Raw genomic sequence first — 23,315 nt, forward strand, 5'->3', positions numbered from 1 at the left:
CCATTGTCGTCAAAGAGCATGCTTTGTTATGATTTGACTCTTTTTCAGTTAACTGGGATCTGTTCTGTTAGCTGATCTACATTACTGCTAGGTCTTTTCCTCTGATCCATTTTTCTCCTAATCATAGTAAGTATTTTTCTCCCTCGCATGCACGGTAATCTTGAACTAGATGTCAAACATTGTAAGTTTTATCTTGTTGAGAGTTGAAGCCTTGTTGTTGGATGGAGTTATGAGGAAATGTTATCCTTTCTAGATGTGCAGTTCATCTTTATCAGGTGAGACCAGCACAGGCAAAATGGTCCTTCTGAGGACCAAGGCAGTTACTCTTCTGAGTACTCAAGCCAATGGCCGTGTTATCCCAACATTTCTCAACTCTGGTTGTGGAGAATGGAAACTGTTCCCAGCCCTCTGTGAGGCTTGGGAATTATTCCTCCTGTTCTTTCCCAGTATTTCTTTCCCTTGCCCTCGGGAATTTTCTTCACATGCTGACTGCTGATCAACTAAGCTAACAGGGAAATTGCTGCAGCCCTCACCTCTTGGATTCTCCGCCTTGCACTTTCTTCCCACCTTGACCTCCCTGAATTCTCAACCTTCTCCTCGCATCTCAAGGTGACTACTGTGCTGTTTGGATTTCTCCTCCCTGAACTTCTGCCTGGAGATGCAACTGTAGATTTCCTTTATCTCCTCATCTGTAAGAGCATCATTCTCCTGCATTGCATTGCTGTTCAATGTCTGAAAAACCACTGTATCATATTTTTTCTGTTTTTTTAATTGGAGTATAACTGCTTCACTTGTGTTAGTTTCTGCTGTACTATGAAGTGAGTCTGGAGAAGGAAGTGGCAACCCACTTCAGTATTCTTGCTTAGAGAATCCCATGGACAGAGGAGCCTGGTGGGCTCAGACCATGGGATCACAAGAGCTGGACATGACTTAGCAACTAAACCATCATGAAGTGAATCAGTCATATATATACATATGTCCCCTCCATCTTGAACATCCCTCCCAACTCCCATCCCACCCTTCTAGGTCATCTCAGAGTACCAGGCTGAGCTTCCTGTGCTAAATAGCAGGTTCCCACCTGCTATCTATTTTAGATCTGATGGTGTATATATATCAGTGCTACTTTCCGATTCATCCCACCCTCCCCTTCCCCCTTTTTGTTATTTTATACGTTTAAGACAGGATAGTAGCATCTGATTCCTGATGTGTTCTCTGGTCCACTTTGGCCACAAGTTGAAATGAATATGTATTTTTCAAGAGAGGAAAATATTCTAAACACATACTGAACTGCCTGTTCGAGTAGATTAGTCCAAAGTTATGTATCTTTTATTTCATACTTGTCTTTCTGTGATGCTGAAAACTCTTAGTTCCAAAAACATTCCAACAGTTACTTGTTTTTATGTTTCTTATTCATGGGGCTTCCCTGGTGCTTCAGTCAGTAAAGAATCCACCTGCAATACAGGAGGCCTGGGTTTGATCTCTGGGTCAGAAAGATACCTTGAAGAAGGAAATGGCAACCACTCCAGTATTCTTGCCTGGAAAATCCCATGAACAGAGGAGCCTGGTGGGCTACAGTCCATGGGGTTGCAAGAGTAGGACACATCAGAGTGACTAAACCACCACCACATTTTACTCTTAAAACACGTCTAGTTCAGTTCAGTCACTCGGTCGTGTCCTACTCTTAATGACCCCATGGACCACAGCACTCCAGGCCTCCCTGTCCATCACCAACTCCCGGAGTTTACTCAAACTCATGTCCATTGAGTCGGTGATGCCATCCAACCATCTCATCCTCTGTTGTCCCCTTCTCCTCCTGCCCTCAATCTTTCCCAGCATCAGGGTCTTTTCAAATGAGTCAGCTCTTTGCATCAGGTGGCCAAAGTATTGGAATTTCAGCTTCAACATCTAAGAGGTGGGCAAAATACCGGTTTATAAATGTCACTTTATTGATGAGGAAGCTGAAGCCATAAGATTAAATGACTTGCCTAAGAGTACAGAATGGTAGATTTTTGGCCAAGCTGTGGAAAGTACCCTCAGTAGCCTGACTGTAGTTCAGTGTCACCTTGGTCCCTCACACAACCAGTGCCCGTTTCTTTATTTATGAAAGGAGGCTCCCCACATCTCTTCAGTGTCTGGCTCTCTCCTCAGCTCTTTGCTCTTCTGATTCTCCCTTCCCTCCCGGCCACGTGTGCCCACATTCTGTTTGTTCCCGGTGCTTTCCCCATTATATAATAGAAAAGCTGGGCTTTCATTCTTTTGTTGTTTAGTTGCTCAGTCCTCTCTGACTCTTTGTGACCCCATGGATTGCAGCACGCCAGGCTTCCCTGTCCTTCACTATCTTCCTGGAGTCTGCTCAAACTCAGGTCCATTGAGTTGATGATGCCATCCAACCATCTCATCCTCTGTTGCTGCCTCCTCCTCCTGCCTTCAATCTTTCCCAGCATCAGGGTCTTTTCCGGTGTGTTGGCTCTTTGCATCAGGTAGCCAAAGTATTGGAGCTTCAACTTCAGCAGCGGTCCTTCTGATGAATATTCAGGGTTGATTTCCTTTAGGATTGACTGGTTTGATCTCCTTGCAGTCCAAGTGTTCTGAGACCCTCTTGAAAGCGGGATATAGGGTAAAGTAGACTGACTGAACTCGTCTTGGAACAGGCCCTGCAGAGACATAAGCCTGGGACCAAAGCTGCTGCTGTTATATTTGCATGTTCAGGTTGATGGTTTTAAATTAATGGGTTTTCCAGCCTGGCTGGGGTTCCCCAGTGAATTGTGTTTTGTCTCAAATTCATGTACACCTGGAGAAAATAGTTACCAACGTTTTTCACTATTATGTCAAGATGCTTGTTCTAGATTCCACAATAATTGGTGGCTTTTATCTTAGCTTCTCTATTCCTCAGTTATGATTTCTGTCTGAAAGATAGATGTCGCAGCTCAGCCCAGTCTTAGATGTGACCATTTTTTATCTTCTGTCTCATTTCTATTTTATTTTTTTAAATTAAATTTTGTGCTTCCCTGGTAGCTCAGCTGGTAAAGAATTCACCTGCAATGCAGGTTCAATTCCTGGGTCAGGGAGATTCCCCTGGAGAAGGGATAGGCTACCTACTCCAGTATTCTTGGTCTTCTCTAATAGATTAGACAGTAACGAATCTGCGTGTAATGCAGGAGACCTGGGTTTGATCCCTGGGCCCAATCTTAGATCTGACCATTTTTTATCTTCAATCTGTCTCATTTCTATTTTATTTTTAAAATTAATTCTTATTGGAGTATAGTTGCTTTACAATGTTGTATTAGTTAATACTGGACACCAAAATGAATCTGCTGTACGTATACATATATGTTTGTGCTAAGTCGTGTCTGACTGTTTGCAACCCCATGGGGGTCTGAGACCTGACAGGCTTCTCTGTCCATGGAATTTTCCAGGCAAGAATGCTGGAGTGGTTTGCCATTTCCTACTCCATATATTCCCTCTGTTTTGGACTTCTTTCCAATTCGGGTTACCGTAGGGCATGAAGTAGAGTTCCCTGTGTTCAGTTCAGTTCAGTTCAGTTCAGTCCAGTCCAGTCGCGTCTGACTCTTTACGACCCTATGAATCACAGCACGCCAGGCCTCCCTGTCCATCACCAACTCCCAGAGTTCACTCAGACTCATGTCTGTCGAGTCCGTGATGCCATCCAGCCATCTCATCCTCTGTCGTCCCCTGCTCCTCCGGCCCCCAATCCCTCCCAGCATCAGAGTCTTTTCCAATGAGTCAACTCTTCGCATGAGTTGGCCAAAGTACTGGAGCTTCAGCTTTAGCATCAGTCCTTCCAAAGAAATCCCAGGGTTGATCTCCTTCAGAATGGACTGGTTGGATCTCCTTGCAGTCCAAGGGACTCTCCAGAGTCTTCTCCAACACCACAGTTCAAAAGCATCAATTCTTCAGCACTCAGCCTTCTTCACAGTCCAACTCTCACATCCATACATGACCACTGGAAAAACCATAGCCTTGACTAGACAGATCTTAGTTGGCAAAGTAATGTCTCTGCTTTTGAACATACTATCTAGGTTGGTCATAACTTTTCATCCAAGGAGTAAGCGTCTTTTAATTTCATGGCTGCAATCACCATCTGCAGTGAGTTTGGAGCCCCCAAAATAAAGTCTGACACTGTTTCCACTGTTTCCCCATCTATTTCCTATGAAGTGATGGGACCAGATGCCATGATCTTCATTTTCTGAATGTTGAGCTTTAAGCCAACTTTTTCACTCTCCTCTTTCACTTTCATCAAGAGGCTTTTTAGTTCCTCTTCACTTTCTGCCATAAGGATGGTGTCAGCTGCATATCTGAGATGATTGATATTTCTCCCGGCAATCTTGATTCCAGCTTGTGTTTCTTCCAGTCCAGCGTTTCTCATGATGTACTCTGCATAGAAGTTAAATAAGCAGGGTGACCATATACAGCCTTGACGTACTCCTTTTCCTATTTGGAACCTGTCTGTTGTTCCATGTACAGTTCTAACTGTTGTTTCCTGACCTGTATACAGATTTCTCAAGAGGCAGGTCAGGTGGTCTGGTATTCCCATCTCTTTCAGAATTTTCCACAGTTTATTGTGATCCACACAGTCAAAGGCTTTGGCATAGTCAATGAAGCAGAAATAGATGTTTTTCTGGAACTCTCTTGCTTTTTCGATGATCCAGCGGATGCTGGCAATTTGACCTCTGGTTCCTCTGCCTTTTCTAAAACCAGCTTGAACATCAGGGAGTTCACGGTTCACGTATTGCTGAAGCCTGGCTTGGAGAATTTTGAGCATTACTTTACTAGCATGTGAGATGAGTGCAATTGTGCGGTAATTTGAGCATTCTTTGGCATTGCCTTTCTTTGAGATTGGAATGAAAACTGACCTTTTCCAGTCCTGTGGCCACGGCTGAGTTTTCCAAATTTGCTGGCATGTTGAGTGCAGCACTTTCACAGCATCATCTTTCAGGATTTGAAACAGCTCAACTGGAATTCCATCACCTCCACTGGCTTTGTTCGTAGTGATACTTCCTAAGGCCCACTTGACTTCACATTCCAAGATGTCTGGCTCTAGATTAGTGATCACATCATCATGATTATCTGGGTCATGATCATTTTTTTTGTACAGTTCTTCCGTGTATTCTTGCCACCTCTTCTTAATACCTTCTGCTTCTGTTAGGTCCATACCATTTCTGTTCTTTATCAAGCCCATCTTTGCATGAAATGTTCCCTTGGTATCTCTGATTTTCCTAAAGAGATCTCTAGTCTTTCCCATTATGTTGTTTTCCTCTATTTCTTTGCATTGATCACTAAAGAAGGCTTTCTTATCTCTTCTTGCTATTCTTTGGAACTCTGCTTTCAGATGCTTATATCTTTCCTTTTCTCCTTTGCTTTTCACCTCTCTTCTTTTCACAGCTAGTTGTAAGGCCTCCCCAGACAGCCATTTTGCTTTTTTGCATTTCTTTTCCCTGGGGATGGTCTTGATCCCTGTCTCCTGTACAGTGTCAGACACCTCATTCCATAGTTTATCAGGCACTCTATCTATCAGATCTAGACCCTTAAATCTATTTCTCACTTCCACTGTATAATCATAAGGGATTTGATTTAGGTCATACCTGAATGATCTAGTGGTTTTCCCTACTTTCTTCGATTTAAGTCTGAATTTGGTAATAAGGAGTTCATGATCTGAGCCACAGTCAGCTCCTGGTCTTCTTTTTGTTGACTGTATAGAGCTTCTCCATCTTTTGCTGCAAAGAATATAATCAATCTGATTTCGGTGTTGACCATCTGGTGATGTCCATGTGTAGAGTCTTCTCTTGTGTTGTTGGAAGAGGATGTTTGCGATGACCAGTGCATTTTCTTGGCAAAACTCTATTAGCCTTTGCCCTGCTTCATTCTGCATTCCAAGGCCAAATTTGCCTGTTACTCCAGGTGTTTCTTGACTTCCTACTTTTGCATTCCAGTCCCCTATAATGAAAAGGACATCTTTTTTGTGTGTTCGTTCTACAAGGTCTTGTAGGTCTTCATAAAACTGTTCAACTTCAGCTTCAGCATTACTGGTTGGGGCATAGACTTGGATAACTGTGATATTGAATGGTTTGCCTTGGAGACAAACAGAGATCATTCTGTCGTTTTTCAGATTGCACCAAGTAAAACTGCATTTAGTTCTCTGTTTTATACACAGTATCAATAGTGTGTAAGTGCCAATCCCAGTCTCACAGTTCCTCCAACCTCCACCACTTTCTTCTCTGTAGTCATACATTTGTCCTCTTCATTTGTGTCTCTGTTTTTTCTTTGCAAAGAAGTTCATCTGTAACATTTTTTGCGTGTGTTTTTGACTACTCTGATAGCTCAGTTGGTAAAGAATCTGCCTGCAGTGCAGGAGACCCAGGTTTGATTCCTGGGTTGGGAAGATCCGCTGGAGAAGGGATAGGCTACCTATGACAGTATTCTTGGGCTTCCCTTGTGGCTCAGCTGGTAAAGAATCCACCTGCAATGTGGGAGAACTGGGTTTGATCTCTGGGTTGGGAAGATCCCCTGGAGAAGGAAAAGGCTACCTACTCCAGTATTCTGGCCTGGAGAATTCCATGGACTGTATAGTCCATGGGGTCCCAGAGTCAGACATGACTGACTCTCACTTGCTCTTTTTCACTTTCATCTTTGTTTAAGAATAACGTATACCTAGAAGAATCTGAGGACCACGCAGAAGCGTGGCCGAGAGGAGCTACCCTTTGCCCAAGGTCAGGGGCAGCGGCCGAGAGAAACTACCCCACGTCCGAGTACATCATGAAAAACGCTGGGCTGGAAGAAGCACAAGCTGGAATCAAGATTGCCAGGAGAAATATCAATCATCTCAGATATGCCGATGACACTACCCTTATGGCAGAAAGTGAAGAGGAACTAAAAAGCCTCTTGATGAAAGTGAAAGAGGAGAGTGAAAAAGTTGGCTTAAAGCTCAACATTGAGAAAACTAAGATCATGGCATCTGGTCCCATCACTTCATGGGAAGTAGATGGGCAAACAGTGGAAACAGTGTCAGACTTTATTTTTGGGGGCTCCAAAATCACTGCAGATGGTGGTTGCAGCCATGAAATTAAAAGACACTTACTCCTTGGAAGGAAAGTTATGACCAACGTAGATAGCATATTGAAAAACAGAGACATTACTTTGCCAACAAAGGTCCGTCTAATCAAGGCTATGTTTTTTCCAGTAGTCATGTATGGATGTGAGAGTTGGACTGTGAAGAAAGCTGAGTGCTGAAGAATTGATGCTTTTGAACTGTGGTGCTGGAGAAAACTGTTGAGAGTCCCTTGGACTGCAAGGAGTCCAACCAGTCCATTCTAAAGGAAATTAGTCCTGGGTATTCATTGGAAGGACTAATACTGAAGGTGAAACTCCAGTACTTTGGCCACCTCATGCGAAGAGTTGACTCATTGGAAAAGACTGATGCTGGGAGAGATTGGGGGCAGGAGGAGAAGGGGACGACAGAGGATGAGATGGCTGGATGGCATCACTGACTCGATGGACATCAGTTTCAGTGATCTCTGGGAGTTGGTGATGGACAGGGAGGCCTGGCGTGCTGGGATTCATGGGGTCGCAAAGAGTCAGACACGACTGAGCGACTGAACTGAGAAGAACCTGATGATAATGCCTTATCCAATTAAGGAAAGATGTTCTGGTCTTGTTAATATGTTAAATGTTTTTTTTTTTTACTTCCTGATTGCAATCCTTCCTTAGTTGCCCTCTGGTTTTCTTCTTTGTCTCTTACTTTTTCTCATCAAGAAAGGTCAGCTGAAAAGAATAGCAGCTAATAGAATTATAAGCGTGGTGACATTAGAATGTGTATCTCTAGTGCTACTCCCAGGTAGAGAGTACATGTGAGGCCACAATTGCGGCATCCTTGGTGTTGTCAGTAACACCCTGAGTCCTCAGTTGAATCCCTACAGAAATGCTTGGAAAGGGCAGCAAGAAGATGGCTAAAATACTAAGCTATTCCCAGACTCTCTTGCTGTTTCTTAGGGGAGCTTTGTACTTTTGTTGTTGTTGTGCAGTTGCTAAGTCTGACTCTTTGTGACCTCATGTACTGCAGCTTCCCTCCTTCATCATCTCCTGGAGTTTGTTCATCTCCATTGAGTCGGTGAGGTCATCCAACCATCTCATTCTCTGCCACCCCTTCTCCTTTTGCCTTCAATCTTTCCCAATGAGTTGGCTCTTCACATCAGGTGGCCAAAGTATTAGAGCTTCAACATCAGTCCTTCAGTGAATATTCTGGGTTGATTTCCTTTAGAATGGCCTGGTTGGATCTCCTTGCAGTCCAAGGGACTCTGAAGAGTCATCTCCAGCACCACAATTCAAAAGCATCAATGCTTTGGTGCTCAGCCTTCTTTATGGTCCGACTCTGACACATCTGTACATGATTACTGGAGAAACTATAGCTTTGACTATATGGACCTTTGTTGGGAAAATGATGTCTCTGCTTTTTAATACACTGTCTGGATTTGTCATAGCTTTCCTTCCAAGGAGCAAGCTTTGTATTTAGCTGCCTGAAATAAAATGGGTTTGCTGTCCTTAAGGACACCTGCCTTTTATTGTCTTAACTTTACCTGGGAGAACTGCTGAGGGTAGCTTTTTCTATTACCTCTACAGTTTTCCCTGATTTCCCAGTTCTCACTGAATGACTTCCACTGTCCTATTGGTGAGGATGGTTGTATCCATCTTTGAGGATATGGCTGCCACCATTCCCCAAGTGGGAAGCCAGACAGGGACAGAAAGGGGAAAGGAGCAGGTGACTGCTGTGTCTGCCAGCACTTGTTATCTTCCTCCAGGTTCTGCTGCATTCTCCTCTTTGGAACAATATACTGGTACATCGATTTCTTACTTAGAGGAGCTGTGGGGTAAAGCTCCCAGTGTTTGTAGAACAAAGACTTTCTATTTTACAATTTTGAATTGCCTTGTTTTAGCTTTCCTCCTTTATCTTTGTTGTGCAGTTGCTCAGTCATGTCCAACTCTTTGCAACTCCATGGACTGCAGCATGCCAGGCTTGCCTGTCCTTCACCATCTCCCAGAGTTTGCTGAAACTCCTGTCCATTGAATTAATGATGCCAACCAACCATCTCATCCTCTGTCGCCCCCTTCTCATGCCCTCAGTCTTTCCCAGTGTCAGGGTCTTTTCCAGTGAGTTGGCTGTTCGTATCAGGTGGCCAAAGTATTGGAGCTTCAGCATCAGTCCTTCCAATGAATATTCAGGACTGATTTCCTTTATGATTGACTGGTTTTATCTCCTTGCAGTTCAGGGGACTCTCAAGAGTCTTCTCCAGCACCACAGCTTGAAAGCATCAATTCTTCGACCTTTTTAGTCTCTTTTTTCTTTTGGCCATTCTGTGTGGCTTATAGGATCTTAATTCCCAGACCAGGAGTTGAACGCATACCCCTTGCAATGGAAGGGCAGAGTCTTCACTACTGGACCACCAGGAAAGTCCAGAGTCTATCGTTCTAACAGCTGACAGTAGGCAGATCAAGATGAAAATGAAAATGATGAAGTTTGATCATCTTGTTAATATTCTGGAGCAGCAGACAGCTGAGATTGGGAGCTTGTTCTGTGTTTGTTGGCTCTTTCTTTGACACACACTGCCAAACACTATAGTAGACCATGTCAGGTTTTAGTTATTCTTTGGGGGTTGTAATTTGAGGGTTCATGAAAGAACCTAATTTATCGAAAAGGTTAAATACTAGTAATCCATCAACTTTTCGTTGTCAGAATCAGTCCTCATATTGGCACCTGTCAGCCTATTCTATTGGTTTTTTGTTGCATAATCCTAAAATCAGTCAATCCTAAAGGAAATCAACCCTGAATATTCATGGGATGGACTGATGCTGAAGCTCTAATACTTTGGCCCCCTGATGCGAAGAGCTGACTCATTGGAAAAGACCCTGATGCTGGGAAAGATTGAAGGCAGGCGGAGAAGGGGAGGCAAGAGGACGAGATGGTTGAATGGCATCACTGACTCAGTCGACGTGGGTTTGAGCAAACTCTGGGAGAGAGTGAAGGACAGGGAAGCCTGGCTTGCTGCAGTCTATGGGGTCACAAAGAGTCATACACGACTCAGCAGCTGAACAACAGCAGCAATCCTAAGACCTCAAATTTTTTCTCTTTTTCTCTGTCTCTCAAAAGTCTGGTTCAAAAGAAAAGGCCAGGCCAAATCAAAGATGTGGTAAAATGCAAACTGTTTTACATTTGTAGACATGCCATCTTGTCTAGTTGGCTCTACAAAATTATACTTTAGCGACATAAACAGTAAGCTGTTTAGGGCAGAATTCCAGGAGCTCGTCTTTCACAGCAGCTAGCAAGTCAGTTCATACACAGCAACTCACAGTTCTTGTTTAATTTCCTCAGACAAAACAAGAGATTGTGGTGGTGCCTGCTGATTCGAAAGGACACAAATTGTTTGTCTTGCCTCTTATCGTAACCTCGTGAATCAGGGGGCTTGCAGCCACAGGGACTCTTAGTGAGATCTGGTCCAATGCCTAGTCTACAGATGGGAAACTGAGGCCCTAGACGAACCAGGTCATGCTTGTGTCACTGGTATAACTGAGTCTGTTTGGTTCAGTCCAGAAGGTTTCCTTTATTTCTCCTTACTCTGTCTTCCTCTGTAGCATTTATTCACATTCCAGGGAGAAACACAATCCACTGAGAGTATGTTAGTTGTATGCCTGAAATAGCATCCGGTGAACAGACAGCAGGATCGCCAATCACCGGTTCCTATGGTAAAGCTTGTTGGAGGAAGTTGGAGTCTTAATGGATGAGGGAGTAAAGTTTTTGGCTGTGCAAAAGCCAAAGACCAAACAATTCTGGTCTTTTTTGCTGCATGGGCTTTCCTCTAGTTGTGGCAAGCAGGCTACTTGCTAGTTACAGTGCATGGGCTTCTCATTGCAGCGGCTTCTCCTGTGGAGCATGGGCTATAGGGAACATGGGTTCAGTAGGTGCAGCTCCCAGGCTCTGGAGCACAGGCTCAGTAGTTGTGGCACACAGGCTTAGTTGCTCCGTAGCATGTGGGGTCTTCCCACGTCAGGGATCGAACCTGTCTCCTGCATTGGCAGGCTGAATTTTTTTTTTTTTTTCTTTTTACTGCTGAGCCACCAGGGAAGCCCCTAGTGAGAGAATTCTAAGAGTTGGATACACTGAGTGATTGAGCACGCACACACATAAGGCAGACAACATACTGAGACTCTGTCAGGCTCTTTTCTTTGCTCATAGGCTCTTCCAGGGCATCTCTTTGTCATCATGGACCAGTCTGGTAAAATGGGATGAACAGGTCCTCGTTGGGCCGTATTAGTAACAGCTTTGCTGCTCATAAAGCTGGGTTCCTCGGAGCAAGGTGCTGACCCTTTGAGTCTCTGTTTCCTCATTAAATAATATGGTAATTGGCAGCCACTCCATACAATGACTGCATTCCGTTTGGAAGTGAAACCATAAACTGCAACGGAAATGAAGTATATTAAAGAGGGTGCGGGAAGGGCATGGTTCAAAAGTGCGGACTTGGCATGAATAGAGGTCATTGTAAGTGATTGGAAATCTTGTTAGTACTTTAGTCGGAAGACATGAAACAGACAGCACAAGTGTGACTGGTGACTTGTCATTCCAGCAGAAGGCTTTGTTGAAGACTGTTTCCCAAGTGAAGCTCTTTGAAGGCTTATGTTGGAAAGATAGATTGTCTTGTATAATTTGCAAATAAAAAACATGAGAGAGTGATTGGATACCCCTTTCTTGAGTGGTGGGAGACCATAACTGCTGCTTCTGGGGGAAGCAGGGAAATAATCTGGAAGTTTGGGGAAGAAGTGGTGAATAACTGAATTTTGATGGATGGGTCTCATAAAAGCCACTCTTGTGCCTTGAGCACTTTGTTTGGGCCTCATCCAGTGCTTTGGAATGTGAAAGACAAAATAATGTGTAACCAGGTCCCCATTCATGAGGGGTTTACCTTCTGCTTTATGGCAGATGATAACACAAGATTGCCTGTGATTAAAAATCCAAACTGTTGGAAAGAAAACTTGTGGGATGATGGAGAATAATGAGATCCTTGCAGGGTGATTGTTGTTGCTGTTGAGTTGCTAAGTCATGTCTGATTCTTTGTGACCCCATGGACTGTAGCTCAGCAGACTCCTCTGTCCATGGGGTGTTCCAGGCAAGAAAACTGTAGAGTGTTGCCATGTCATTCTCCAAGGGACCTTCCCGACCCAGGGATTGAACCTGTGTCTCCTGCTTGGCAGGCAGATTGTTTACCACTGTCACTCATCATTTGTGGAATTGCATTGTGAATGTGAGCTTTGCAGTGTGAGGAAGAAAAAGATAAACTGTTGCCCCAGATAGAGGTAAACTGTGAGTTGAGCACAGAATTTAGGAGAGATTATGAGTCTCAACTGAAGTAGAGGGTCAATTTGGCAGATGATGAACAGCAGTGGATAATTAAGGCCAGGATAATTTGGGGAGCACTTTGATTGTCAGGCTTAGGAATCTAGGGTTTAAGGTGGCGCCTTGGTAAAGAATCCTCCTGCTAATTCAGGAGACTTGAGAGAGGTGCATTCAATCCGTGGGTCAGGAACTTCCCCTGGAGAAGGAAATGGCAACCCACTCAAGTATTCCTGCCTGGAAAATTCCATAGACTAACCCAGCAAGCTACATTCCATGGGGTCCCAAAGAACTGGACACAGCTGAGCGAGCAAATAACAATAGTAGGCTGTGGTGTGTGTGTGCGCACGTCCCTATGTTTGCAGCAGTCCTTGGTACATGTTTGTAGCTTGGGGCTCCAGTGCCAGGTGCAGCCGTGGGGCGCCTCTGCTTGCTTTCCTGGTGACTGAGAACAAGGAAGACGTGAAGCTTGGGGATTACACAACACGCTGTGACACAGCAGCCTCTCCACTTCCTGATTCCACCTGCTGGCGGGGCCAGTGGAAGGACCCAGTCCGGGGGGAGGCAGTGCATGGGGGCCCGGGGAAGTTAGGGATGAAGACCTACATTTTCTACAGAGAACCAGTGGTATACTTAGTAGGCAAAACGTTTGAATTAAGTAGTGGTCAGATGAAGGAAGTGAATTTCAGTGGAACAGGAGCTGTGGCCTTGTGGCCCTTGTAAGCGTCTAGAAACTGGGAACTAACTCCTTCTGCTGAATTCCGTACAGTTTCTCCCAGCCCACTTCATCAGCCTGCCCTTGTTCTGAATTCATAATATAGTCTAAAAGCTCAATAAGTCGATCATCTCCAACATACCTCTAGGAGTCTGTGCCAAGGCTATAGAAGAACACATATTTGATTGATTCTCTTTAAAAAGAGAGGCTGCTTGGACATGCATACACTACTACATTTTAAATGGATAGCCAACAGGGACCTCCTGTACAGCACAGGGAACTCTGCTCCATGTCATGTGGCAGCCTGGCTAGGAGGGGAGTCTCAGGGAGAATGGATATATGTATCTGTATATGTATGGCTGAGTCCCTTTGCTGTCCACCTGAAACTGTCACAACATTGTTAGCGGCTATATGCCGATACAAAATACAGTGTTTAAATTTTTTTCTTTTAAAGAGGCCACTTGAAAATGTGGGGCTGGTGGTTTGCTCCTTCCTTTCTGAGATAGACTGTGATGGAAGCCAGAGCCTACAGTCAGTCTGCTGAACCAGGTGGATAGCCGGCTCAGGAAAAGAGCAGTAGGCAATGGCTACTGCTCACGACTGGCAATGGCAGGGTTACCTTTCTTGCCTTTTTAATGACCCTTGTGGGATCTGGCAAATGGATTGAGTGACCAGCCTCATGTTCATCAGAGCTGCAGAGGTGGGGAATCTCATGGGCTGCTTGGATCCTCAGGTGCATGGATAGAACCCAGTTTCTAAGGTGGTTCTTTCTCCCTGAAGGGAAGCAGCTCACTCATTATGAGAGAGGGCAAGAAATACATTTGCTTTAAAAGAAAAAAAAAAGGTTTACTGAAGTCTAACATACCGTTTTAGGCGATAGTTCATTGATGTTGAGTAGACATGCAGAGTTTGGAGACCATCAGCACCACCAAATCCCATTTTAGGATGTTTCTGTCTCTCCCTAAAGCTCCCTGTGCCTGTTGTGCTCAGTCACCATTCACACCCTCAACCCCAGGGAACAGTGAAATGCCCTGTGCCGTTGACAGCCATTGGCTTCTTCTGGATACTACAGATAAATAGAAGCCTAATATATTTTGTGCATATGACTTTTGTTTCGCATGTCTCTGAAGGTCATCTGAGTTGCAGTGTGTTCATAGTTCGTTTATTTATTTATTTTAAAAAATTTATTTATTTGAATTGGAGGCTAATTACTTTACAGTATTGTAGTGCTTTTGCCGTACATTGACATGCATCAGCCATAGTTCAATCCTTTTTAAAAAATATGCATTTCTATTTATTTATTTGGCTGCACTGAGTCTCGGTTGTGGCATGCAGAATCATTCACTGTGGCATGTGGGATCTAATTCCCTGACCAGGGGTCAAACTCGGGCCCCCTGCACTGGGGGTCTGAAGTCTTACTGGATCACCAGGAAGGTCGCTTTTATTCTTTTTTATTGCTGAGTGATTTCATTGTGTGGACAGACCATATTTTACATATCCATTGATTCTTCGGTGAATGAGTTGTTTCCAGTGTTTGGCTGTTACAAATAATGCGGCTGTGTTGGCTTCTTGTCAGTGTCCTTACAAGGTCCAATGACCACAAGCTTGGTGACTTGAACAACAGGATTTTCTTCCCTCACAGATCTGAAGGCCAGATGTCGAAAATCAAGGTGTTGGCCACCGGTGCTCCTTCTAGAGGCTCTCAGGGAATTCTGTTCCTTGTCCTTTCTAGCTTCCAGTGGTGGTGCCAGTCCTTGACTTGAGGTCACGTTACTTCACCCTGTGCCTCCAACCTCATGTTGCCTTCTCTTCTGTAAATCTCTTAAAACTCCCTCTGTCTCTCTCTTATCTGGATACATAGGATTGTGTTTAGGTTACATCCTGAATTTCCAGAGTAACCTCGCTTATCTTTATCTTATGTTTTTTGCTACCTACGGAAACACTCGCACGTTTCAAAAATCTGATGTGTGTATCTTTGAGGGCTATTTTTCTGCCTACCACAGTGACTTTGAATATTCACATGAAGTTGTATTGACATATTTCCCTTTCTCTTTGTAAATAACTAGGAGTGGAATTGCTGGGTTGCATGTTAATTTATGTTTAACTTTTTAAGAAACTGTCAAACTGGGAGGTTATATCATATTACATTCCTACTGGTAATGCATAAGGGTTCCAGTTTCTCCACATTCCTGCCAAGTCTGCCTTTTAAAAGTTACAGCCTTTCTAGTGGGTGTGAAATTGCAGCTCCTTGTGGTTTTAATTTGCATTTTCCTGATGACTAATGGTTGTTGGATATCTTTTCTTGCTCTGATTATTCATCATATATAATCTGTGGTAAAATGTCTCTTCAGAACTCTTACCCAGCTTAAAATTGGATTGTCACCTTCGTTTGGAGGTATAAGAGTTAGTCTGCTGTTTTTCACAATCTGGTCCAGTCCTGAGTGCTGTGCTGATGGAGGTCACCTTGATGAGAAAGTGCAAAGGTGCCCCATTTGCACAGGATGCCTAGAACTGGGTGCAAGGAAGCCACTGGGGTTTAGTTTATTACTGGGCAGGGGGATTGATGGGACTCACAGTTGGCTGCCAATTACTGTCAGGGAAGCCAGGAAATGGCTCGCCCTGTGGCCAAGAGATCAGAAGCTCAGTGGTATTGTAGGCTGATAACTCTTATATTACCATTTTAATTAAGGAGTTGTGTCTGTAATCATACATTTGCTCTCTCACTTCCCATGCTACACTATTAAAAATCCCTGGTATAGGTACCACATCTGAGTGTCTCAACACTCTGTCTCTAGTCTCTAGCACAATATGTGGAACATATCAGGCAACCAACCAAAATTTGCTGGATGGAGGAATGACTAAAATGCCAGCAGTGGGAATCCAGCAGGATGCTGTCTGCTTTTCAGAGGGGGATTCACCTGAAATGATTAAAGAGGTGGTTATTTGTTGGAGAATTGGTTCAGTAACTAAAGTATGTGCTTTTTTTTTAAGTTGCTTATTTTATTTTTAATTTTGGCTGCGCTGGGTCTTCGTTGTGGCCCATGGCAGCGTCTCTTGTAGCAAAGCACAGGCTCTAGAGTGAGAGGGATCAGCAGGTGTGCGCGGGCTCGGTTGTCCTGTAGCGTGTGGGACCTTAGATCCCTGACCAAGGATAGCACCTGTGTCCCCTGCGTTGGAAGGCGGACTCTTAATCACTGGACCATCAGGGAGGTTCCCTGGGTGTGCTCTTTGGTGACTTGTATTTTAAGTGCCACCGATGCCATCATTTTTGTCTTCTGTTTCTCCTTTCCAGCAATCTATAACTACAACGCCTCTCAAGATGTGGAGCTGTCCTTGCAGGTTGGAGACACAGTTCACATCCTGGAGATGTACGAGGGTAAGTCTGGATGGCCTTCTGCCAGATGGGTGGGGAGGCCCGAGCAGTGTGAGTTACTTACTCATAAGGCTCTTGGAGCAAACATCAACACAGTTTACTTCCTGAAGCGATGCTAGTAAAAATCTAGGAAGCACTAGGATATTCAGTTTTGTACCAGGGTGGTTTCAAAACAGCCAGCTGAGTGCACGAGCAGAGACGTGCCCAGACACCAGAATCAAAATGTGTGACTCTGCATTCTGTAAAGTTACAATGCTCTTGTGTATGCGCCATCCTATTTAATTCTGATAACCGTCCTCTAAGGGTGACAAGGCAGTGTTTATTCTTTCTAATTAAGAAATATATATATATGACTGACTTTGAAAACTATAGAACTCTTTTTAAAATATTTTTTATTTTTGGCTGTGCTGTGTCTTTGTTGCTTTGCTTTCTCTAGTTGAGCGAGCAGGGGCTACTACTCTTCGTTGCGATGCTCAGCCTTCTTGCGCTGTCCTGTCTTGTTGGGGAGCACAGGCTGTAGGTGTGTGTGCTTCTAGTCACAGCACACAGGCTCAGTAGTTGTGGCACGTGGGCTTTATTGCTCCATAGCATGTGGAATCTTACTGGACCAGGGATCTAACCCCTGTCGTCTGCGTTGGCAGGCAGATTCTTATTCTCTACGCCACCAGGGAAGTAACAAACTATAGAACTCTTAAAAATTACATGAGCACCCCACACTCACTTTTTTAAACGTAGGAAACATAATGCTCGCTTTATAGTTGAGAAAACTGATATTCAGAGAAAATAATGTACCTCGTGTCATACAACTAGTGACAGAGCCAAGTGAAATGAGACACTGTTGATTCCTGGTGGCTTCTCATGAAGCAAGACCCTAATATGTGAAAGATGGTGTCTTTTCATAGGTACTGTGAATAAATAGGGAGAGCGTTTGATTCAGCTGGGCTTCTCAGGTGGCACTAGTGGCAAAGAGCCTGCCTGCCAGTGCAGGAGACTATCCCTGGGTTGGAAATATCCCCTGGAGGAGGGCATGACAACCCACTCCCATATTCTTGCCTGGAGAATCCCATGGACAAAGGAGCCTGGCGGGCTTTGGTCCATAGGGTCTCAAAGAGTCAGATACGACTGAAACAACTTAGCCTGCACGCATAATTCAACTCAGGTTCAAAAAGGCAAAACGATTTATTTCTTAGTAAAATTCTCTCAGATAAAATAAATTGATTTAAAAAAAAAAAGTGACCCTGGATGCAGAACGCCCTGGCTCCGGAGGAGACAACTGCATCACAGGGCTGATGAGAGATCAAAGGAAGCCAGGCTGATGAAATGGCTCTTTCTTCAAAGCTCTGAATATTGCCAGACTTGGGGAAAAATGAGGGAGAGACTTACTGGTGTTGCTGAAATTCCTTCAAAGAATTAGGTCAGGGCAACTGTAGGTGCAGAAAGCCTTCTAGTATGTTTCTGCAACTAGATCGGGCTGGGGGGCAGGGTGTCCCAGTTAACCTGTAAGTGGACTGTTGGACAGTATCCAGGGCTCCTGGCTCATCTGAAGAGCACAGGTCATGGGTGGACCAATGCCGCCCCACCCCAGACTTCTCACCACCACCCTAAATCCGAATAGAACTCCAGTGTTGCCACATTTCTAATCCAGATGCCTAGAGCACAACAAACACATCTCTAGGCCACTGACATTGAGGAATCAAGGCAAAAAACTGAGAATCCATTTATTCTCTCTGAAGATTGGGGTAGGAATGAGGTAGGAAGCGAGGCAGATTTTTCTCATATGGTGAGCTTCCCTCACGGCTCAGATGGTAAAGAATCTGCCTGCAGTGTAGGGGATTTGGGTTTGATCCCTGGGTTGGGAAGATCCCCTGGAATAAGGCATGGCAACCCACTCCAGTATTCTTGCCTCGAGAATCCCACGGACATAGGAATCTGGTGGGCTACAGTTCATGGGGTCACAAAGAGTCAGACATGACTGAGCGACTAAACACAGCACAGAGGCTTGTTAGGACAAGAACTGTGAATTTGCAGGGTCTGGTCCCATCACATAAATGGTTGTGATGATGCCATGGTGAGGGTGGTTTTCTAGAATCCAGTGTGGCTTCTGAGGTTCAGACAGACAGACACAGGATGGGGAAGAGGAGATGGGAAGTTAGAAGGACAGGAAGTAGGGCTCAGCCACAGAAGAGCTAAGCTGTCTGCTGCATTGTGTAGAAGACTCCACTGTTAATGCTGCTTCCCTTTGGTTTTAGGCAAAGAGTTGGTAGTTTGCATTATCCTTCTACCTTTCACACACTTCAGAGTATTGATGAGCAGCTTGTGCAGGTGGGGAGGAGGAAGGGAGGGAGGGCTGCATGGTCTCTTCCCTCTCTGCTGTCTCTCTCCCATTTTTATTCGCACAATCTCAGGTCCAGTCATATGTCAATTCTATGACATCAGCGAGACACAGGGATAATCTACTTATATTCTTGAGCTCCTTTGCATATTAAACATGACCTTACTAGGTCATGCCACTTGGTCAGGCCAGATCAATCCATTCTGTCTTTATGGGCTTCCCTGCTGGCTCAGGTGGTAAAGAATCTGCCTGTAATATGGGAGATCTGGGTTCAATCCCTGGGTTGGGAAGATCCTCTGTAGAAGGAAATGGCAATCCATTCCAGTACTGTTGCTTGGAAAATCCCATGGACCGAGGAGCCTGGTAGGCTACAGTCCATGGGGTCGCAAAAATTAAAAAATATTTTAATTATATATATAGCTCTTTATATTATAATATAGGGGACTTAGTTCCCTGTATTACTTTGGGATTCCCTGGTGGCTCACACAGTAAAGAATCTGTCTGCAACACGGGAGACCTGGGTTTGATCCCTGGGTTGGGAAGATTCCCTGGAGGAGAGCATGGCAATCCATTCCAGTATTCTTGCTTGGAGAATCCCCATGGACAAAGGAGCCTGGTGGGCTGCGGTCCATGTGATCACAAAGAGTTGGGGATGATTGATCAACTAAGCACAGCACATCACTCTTTATGGACACACATTTTTCCATTGTACACGTAAGAGGCACGTGTTCAGTGTCCATGGGCTTGAAAATAAAGTATATTTTACTGGTACTGGGTATGATTTCTATAGATGGCAATTGGATTCTGATTTTATCCCTCTTTTTCTTTTCCCCAAATTTGTCATGTGCTAACCTTTCTTTTGCCATTTCTGTTACTGAGAGAACTGTGTTCGGTCTCCCACCATCGTAGTTTGCATCGGTTTATGATTTGACATATGTCATATGGTTCGACATGGTTTCAGGTTTTTTTGTGGTCTGTAGTCTCAGACCTGTTTAGAGGTACATACAATTGTAAAATTGTTATATTAGACAATCCCAACTTTTAATTCCTGTTTATAAAGCTTTGATCATTATCTCCATCTGCAGTATGCTGTCTGTTTTGTCTGAAATTGCAGCCAGTTCACGAGCAGTGCCAGGGCTCCCCTTTTTTGTCCTCCTGGCCCCACAGAGCTGTTCTAAATGCTGCTCAGAGACTCAAGGGATCTTTTCTTAATTCAGCAGATGCCTCAAGAGGAAAGGAGCTCCCAGTGCTGGTCTCCTCTTCCTGAGTTTGGTCTTTTTCATATCAGACCTAGTAATTCTTCACTTTACCATGTTAGCTCTTTCTGTGTGCCTGTAGTGTGCGTATGTTATACTTAAGCTTTTCTAATTGACCTACAGAGTGTAGGAGCGAAGAGCATACAGTTGATCTGAAATCAAGTGGCTAATATCTTTTAAATACATTTTCAAAATTCTTTTTTCTTTTGTTATTGTTATTGGCCTTGCTGTGCAGCATGTGGGATCTTAGTTCCCTGATTAGGTATCGAACCCATGCCCCCTGCATTGGGAGCATGGAGTCTTAACCACTGGACTGCCAGGGAAGTCCCCGAATTATTTATTCATTTTTATGTGACCCAAGCATGTTTCTGGAAATAGTTGATTAATGCACTTTGTCCTCATAGGATTCACATTAATGGTCATTTTAAGTGTGCATACTATTTTTACTTTACTGAGCAATTTCCCAGTTGACCAATGAATATTCCTCAAAGTAGCACTCCTACGGACCAAGGTAAGATGGTCACAAGCTTGAGTCCAAAAGCCACAGTGCACCTGATGTATTACAGCTTACACGGCAGTGCACTTTCTGGAAGCACTGCACAGTCAATAGAGAGTCGTGCAAAAAACTGTTATTGAATCCTGCTCTGTCTGGATTGTGACGATCCAGATGCTGTGGGTCCTCACAGCAAGAAGCAGATTTTCTTGTTACCGCGAAATGCCTGGGGGCCTGCCATAGAATTCTTTCATCCCAGAGAAGGATGTCAGGGACTTCCTCGTGGTCCAGTGGCTTTCCCAGTGACTCAGTGGGTAGAGAGTCCACCTGCAATACAGGAAACACAGGAGATGCAGGTTCGATCCCTGGGTGGGAAAGATCCCCTGGAGGAGGAAACAGCAATCAGCTCCAGTATTCTTGCCTGGAGAATCCACATGGACAGAGGAACCTGGCGGGCTACAGTCCACAGGGTCACAAAGAGTTGGACATGACTGAGCAACTAAGCTCACACGCAACAGTGGTTAAGACTCCAAGCTTCCAATGCACGGGGTGCAGGTATAATCCCTGGCTGGGACACTTAAGATCCCACATGCTGTGTGGTATGGCCAGGGGAAAACTTTTTATTTTTGTATTTTTCCTTAAAAATTTTTTTTGATTGGAGGATAATTGCTTTACAACATTGTGTTAGTTTCTGCCATACATCAACATGAATCAGCTATAAGTATACATATGTCCCCTCCCTCTTGAACCTCTCTCCCACATCTCAAGGTTGTCACAGAGCACCAAGTTCAAGCTCCCTGCATCATATAGCTAGCTAATTCCCACTGGCTATCTGTTTTATATATGGTAATGGAAATGTTTCAGTGTTACTCTTTCAATTCGTCCCTCTCTTGCCCCCACTGTGTCTACAAGTCTGATCTCTATGTCTGCGTCTCCATTGCCTCCCTGCAAATAAAAATAAGGACATCAGTGCCCATTCTATAAAAGTGGACACATGTCAAGGTGTGTATGGGGGGATTTATAGCATGAGGTTTTTCACTTCATTAACAGCCAGGTGCCAGATCAGCTTTTTACAGAGATGATTATACTGGCTTAAGTTTTAAAAGTGTACTTTATGGGATTAATTTTTTCTAATGGCGCTCACCTTGCCAGATGCAGCAATAGATTCTTCTATCTGCTAAGTACCTCGCATTCTTGACTGGGTTCTCAAATGCCTTGATTATTGCAACCGGTTCAGGACACAGTGAGGGCAGGAGTGCTTTGCAGATGTTCAACATGATGGAAATGCTGAGTAATAACTTGTGTTCTAGCCCTCCTCCCCCCATCTTCTCTTTAAAAAAATAAAGTAGAAACACCCACAGTACTGCCAGATGGAATTTAAGGGTGGTGCTGGCATCATTTCTTGGCCCTGGGGTGGCGGGCGGGGGTGTCTTTGAGCTTCCTGTCTTCCTGACTCCAGGGGGTCCTCCCCCAGACACCCTGCCCCACCCTGCCTTTGAGATATCTGCATACCAGACCTGGGTGGGCTCTTCAGGCGTGGACACAAGTCCACCTTTCTAGAACCCAGACTTGAAAACTTCTTTCCTGCCCACATCCTGCAACAATACTATGCAGGACTCTCTTTTTGTTGTTTCCCATCCTGTGGTTCAGTGAATGATTCTCCAAGTGGTAGCTCCTTGGAAGTCTGCTCTTTCTTCATCTGCGGGACCCCTGCCTAGCATGGCTTCTTGTATACAGTAGGTGTTCAAGTCTATTGAACAAGTAAAGATAAATAGGAGCCCTAGGACAGCTAGTGTGGAGAGTAAGGGGTGTGTGGGGTCACTCCACACAATCCCTGGTAGTACAAGCTTTTTTCCTTCCATGACATGCCAGCATTGCCCTACCCTATACAGACTACCTAGAGAAGGATTTGGTTATCACGTGAGTTGCTTTTTAAAACATGGTTTTATTGAGATACGTTTCAAATACCATCCAGTTGACCCATTTCCCTGCCAGTCTAGTGGTTAAGACTTCACCTTTCAATGCAGGGAGTGTGAGTTCGATCCCTGGTTGGTAAGCTGGGATCCCACATGCATAAAACAAGCACTGTTGTAACAAATTCAATAAATAGTTTTTAAATGTTGCACATTGGGAAAAAAAGTATTTTTAAAAAAGGGGATACAATTTAATGGCTATTTACAAAGCACTCTATTCACAGAGTAGGGCAGTCCTATCACTCTACTTTCAGAATGTTTTCATTATCTCCAAAGAAACCCTCTACTTATTCATGGTTATTACCCCCCAGCTCCAGGCAACCACTAACCTAATTTCTGTCTCTATCAGTTCAGTTCAGATCAGTTGCTCAGTCATCTCCGACTCTTTGCGACCCCATGAATCGCAGCACGCCAGGCCTCCCTGTCCATCACCAACTCCCGGAGTTCACTCAAACTCATGTCCATCGAGTCGGTGATGCCATCCAGCCATCTCATCCTCTGTCATCCTCTCCTCCTGCCCCCAATCCCTCCCAGCATCAGAGTCTTTTCCAATGAGTCAACTCTTCCCATGAGGTGGCCAAAGTACTGGAGTTTCAGCTTTAGCATCATTCCTTCCAAAGAACACGCAGGGCTGATCTCCTTTAGAATGGACTGGTTGGATCTCCTTGGAGTCCAAGGGACTCTCCAGAGTCTTCTCCAACACCACAGTTCAAAAGCATCAATTATTTGGCGCTCAGCTTTCTTTATAGTCCAACTCTCAAATCCATACATGACTACTG

The 23,315-nt window shown here is 44.4% G+C and overlaps 1 protein-coding gene across 4 annotated transcripts in view; it reads left to right on the top strand.

Moving 5' to 3' along the window:
- Nucleotides 1-23,315, top strand: part of DOCK5 (dedicator of cytokinesis 5) — a 278,155-nt gene that overhangs the window by 61,946 nt on the left and 192,894 nt on the right. For all 4 annotated transcript variants that reach the window (XR_008199821.1, XM_052645001.1, XM_052645003.1 and 1 more), the window contains exon 2: nt 16,402-16,485. Coding sequence is in view for 3 of the 4 variants with exons in the window: in XM_052645001.1 (XP_052500961.1) it covers nt 16,402-16,485 (84 nt within the window). In the remaining variant the exon portion in view is untranslated. The remainder of the gene's footprint in view (nt 1-16,401; nt 16,486-23,315) is intronic.

The sequence above is a fragment of the Budorcas taxicolor genome, chromosome 8 (genome assembly GCF_023091745.1).
Source record: "Budorcas taxicolor isolate Tak-1 chromosome 8, Takin1.1, whole genome shotgun sequence".
NCBI lineage: Eukaryota > Metazoa > Chordata > Mammalia > Artiodactyla > Bovidae > Budorcas > Budorcas taxicolor.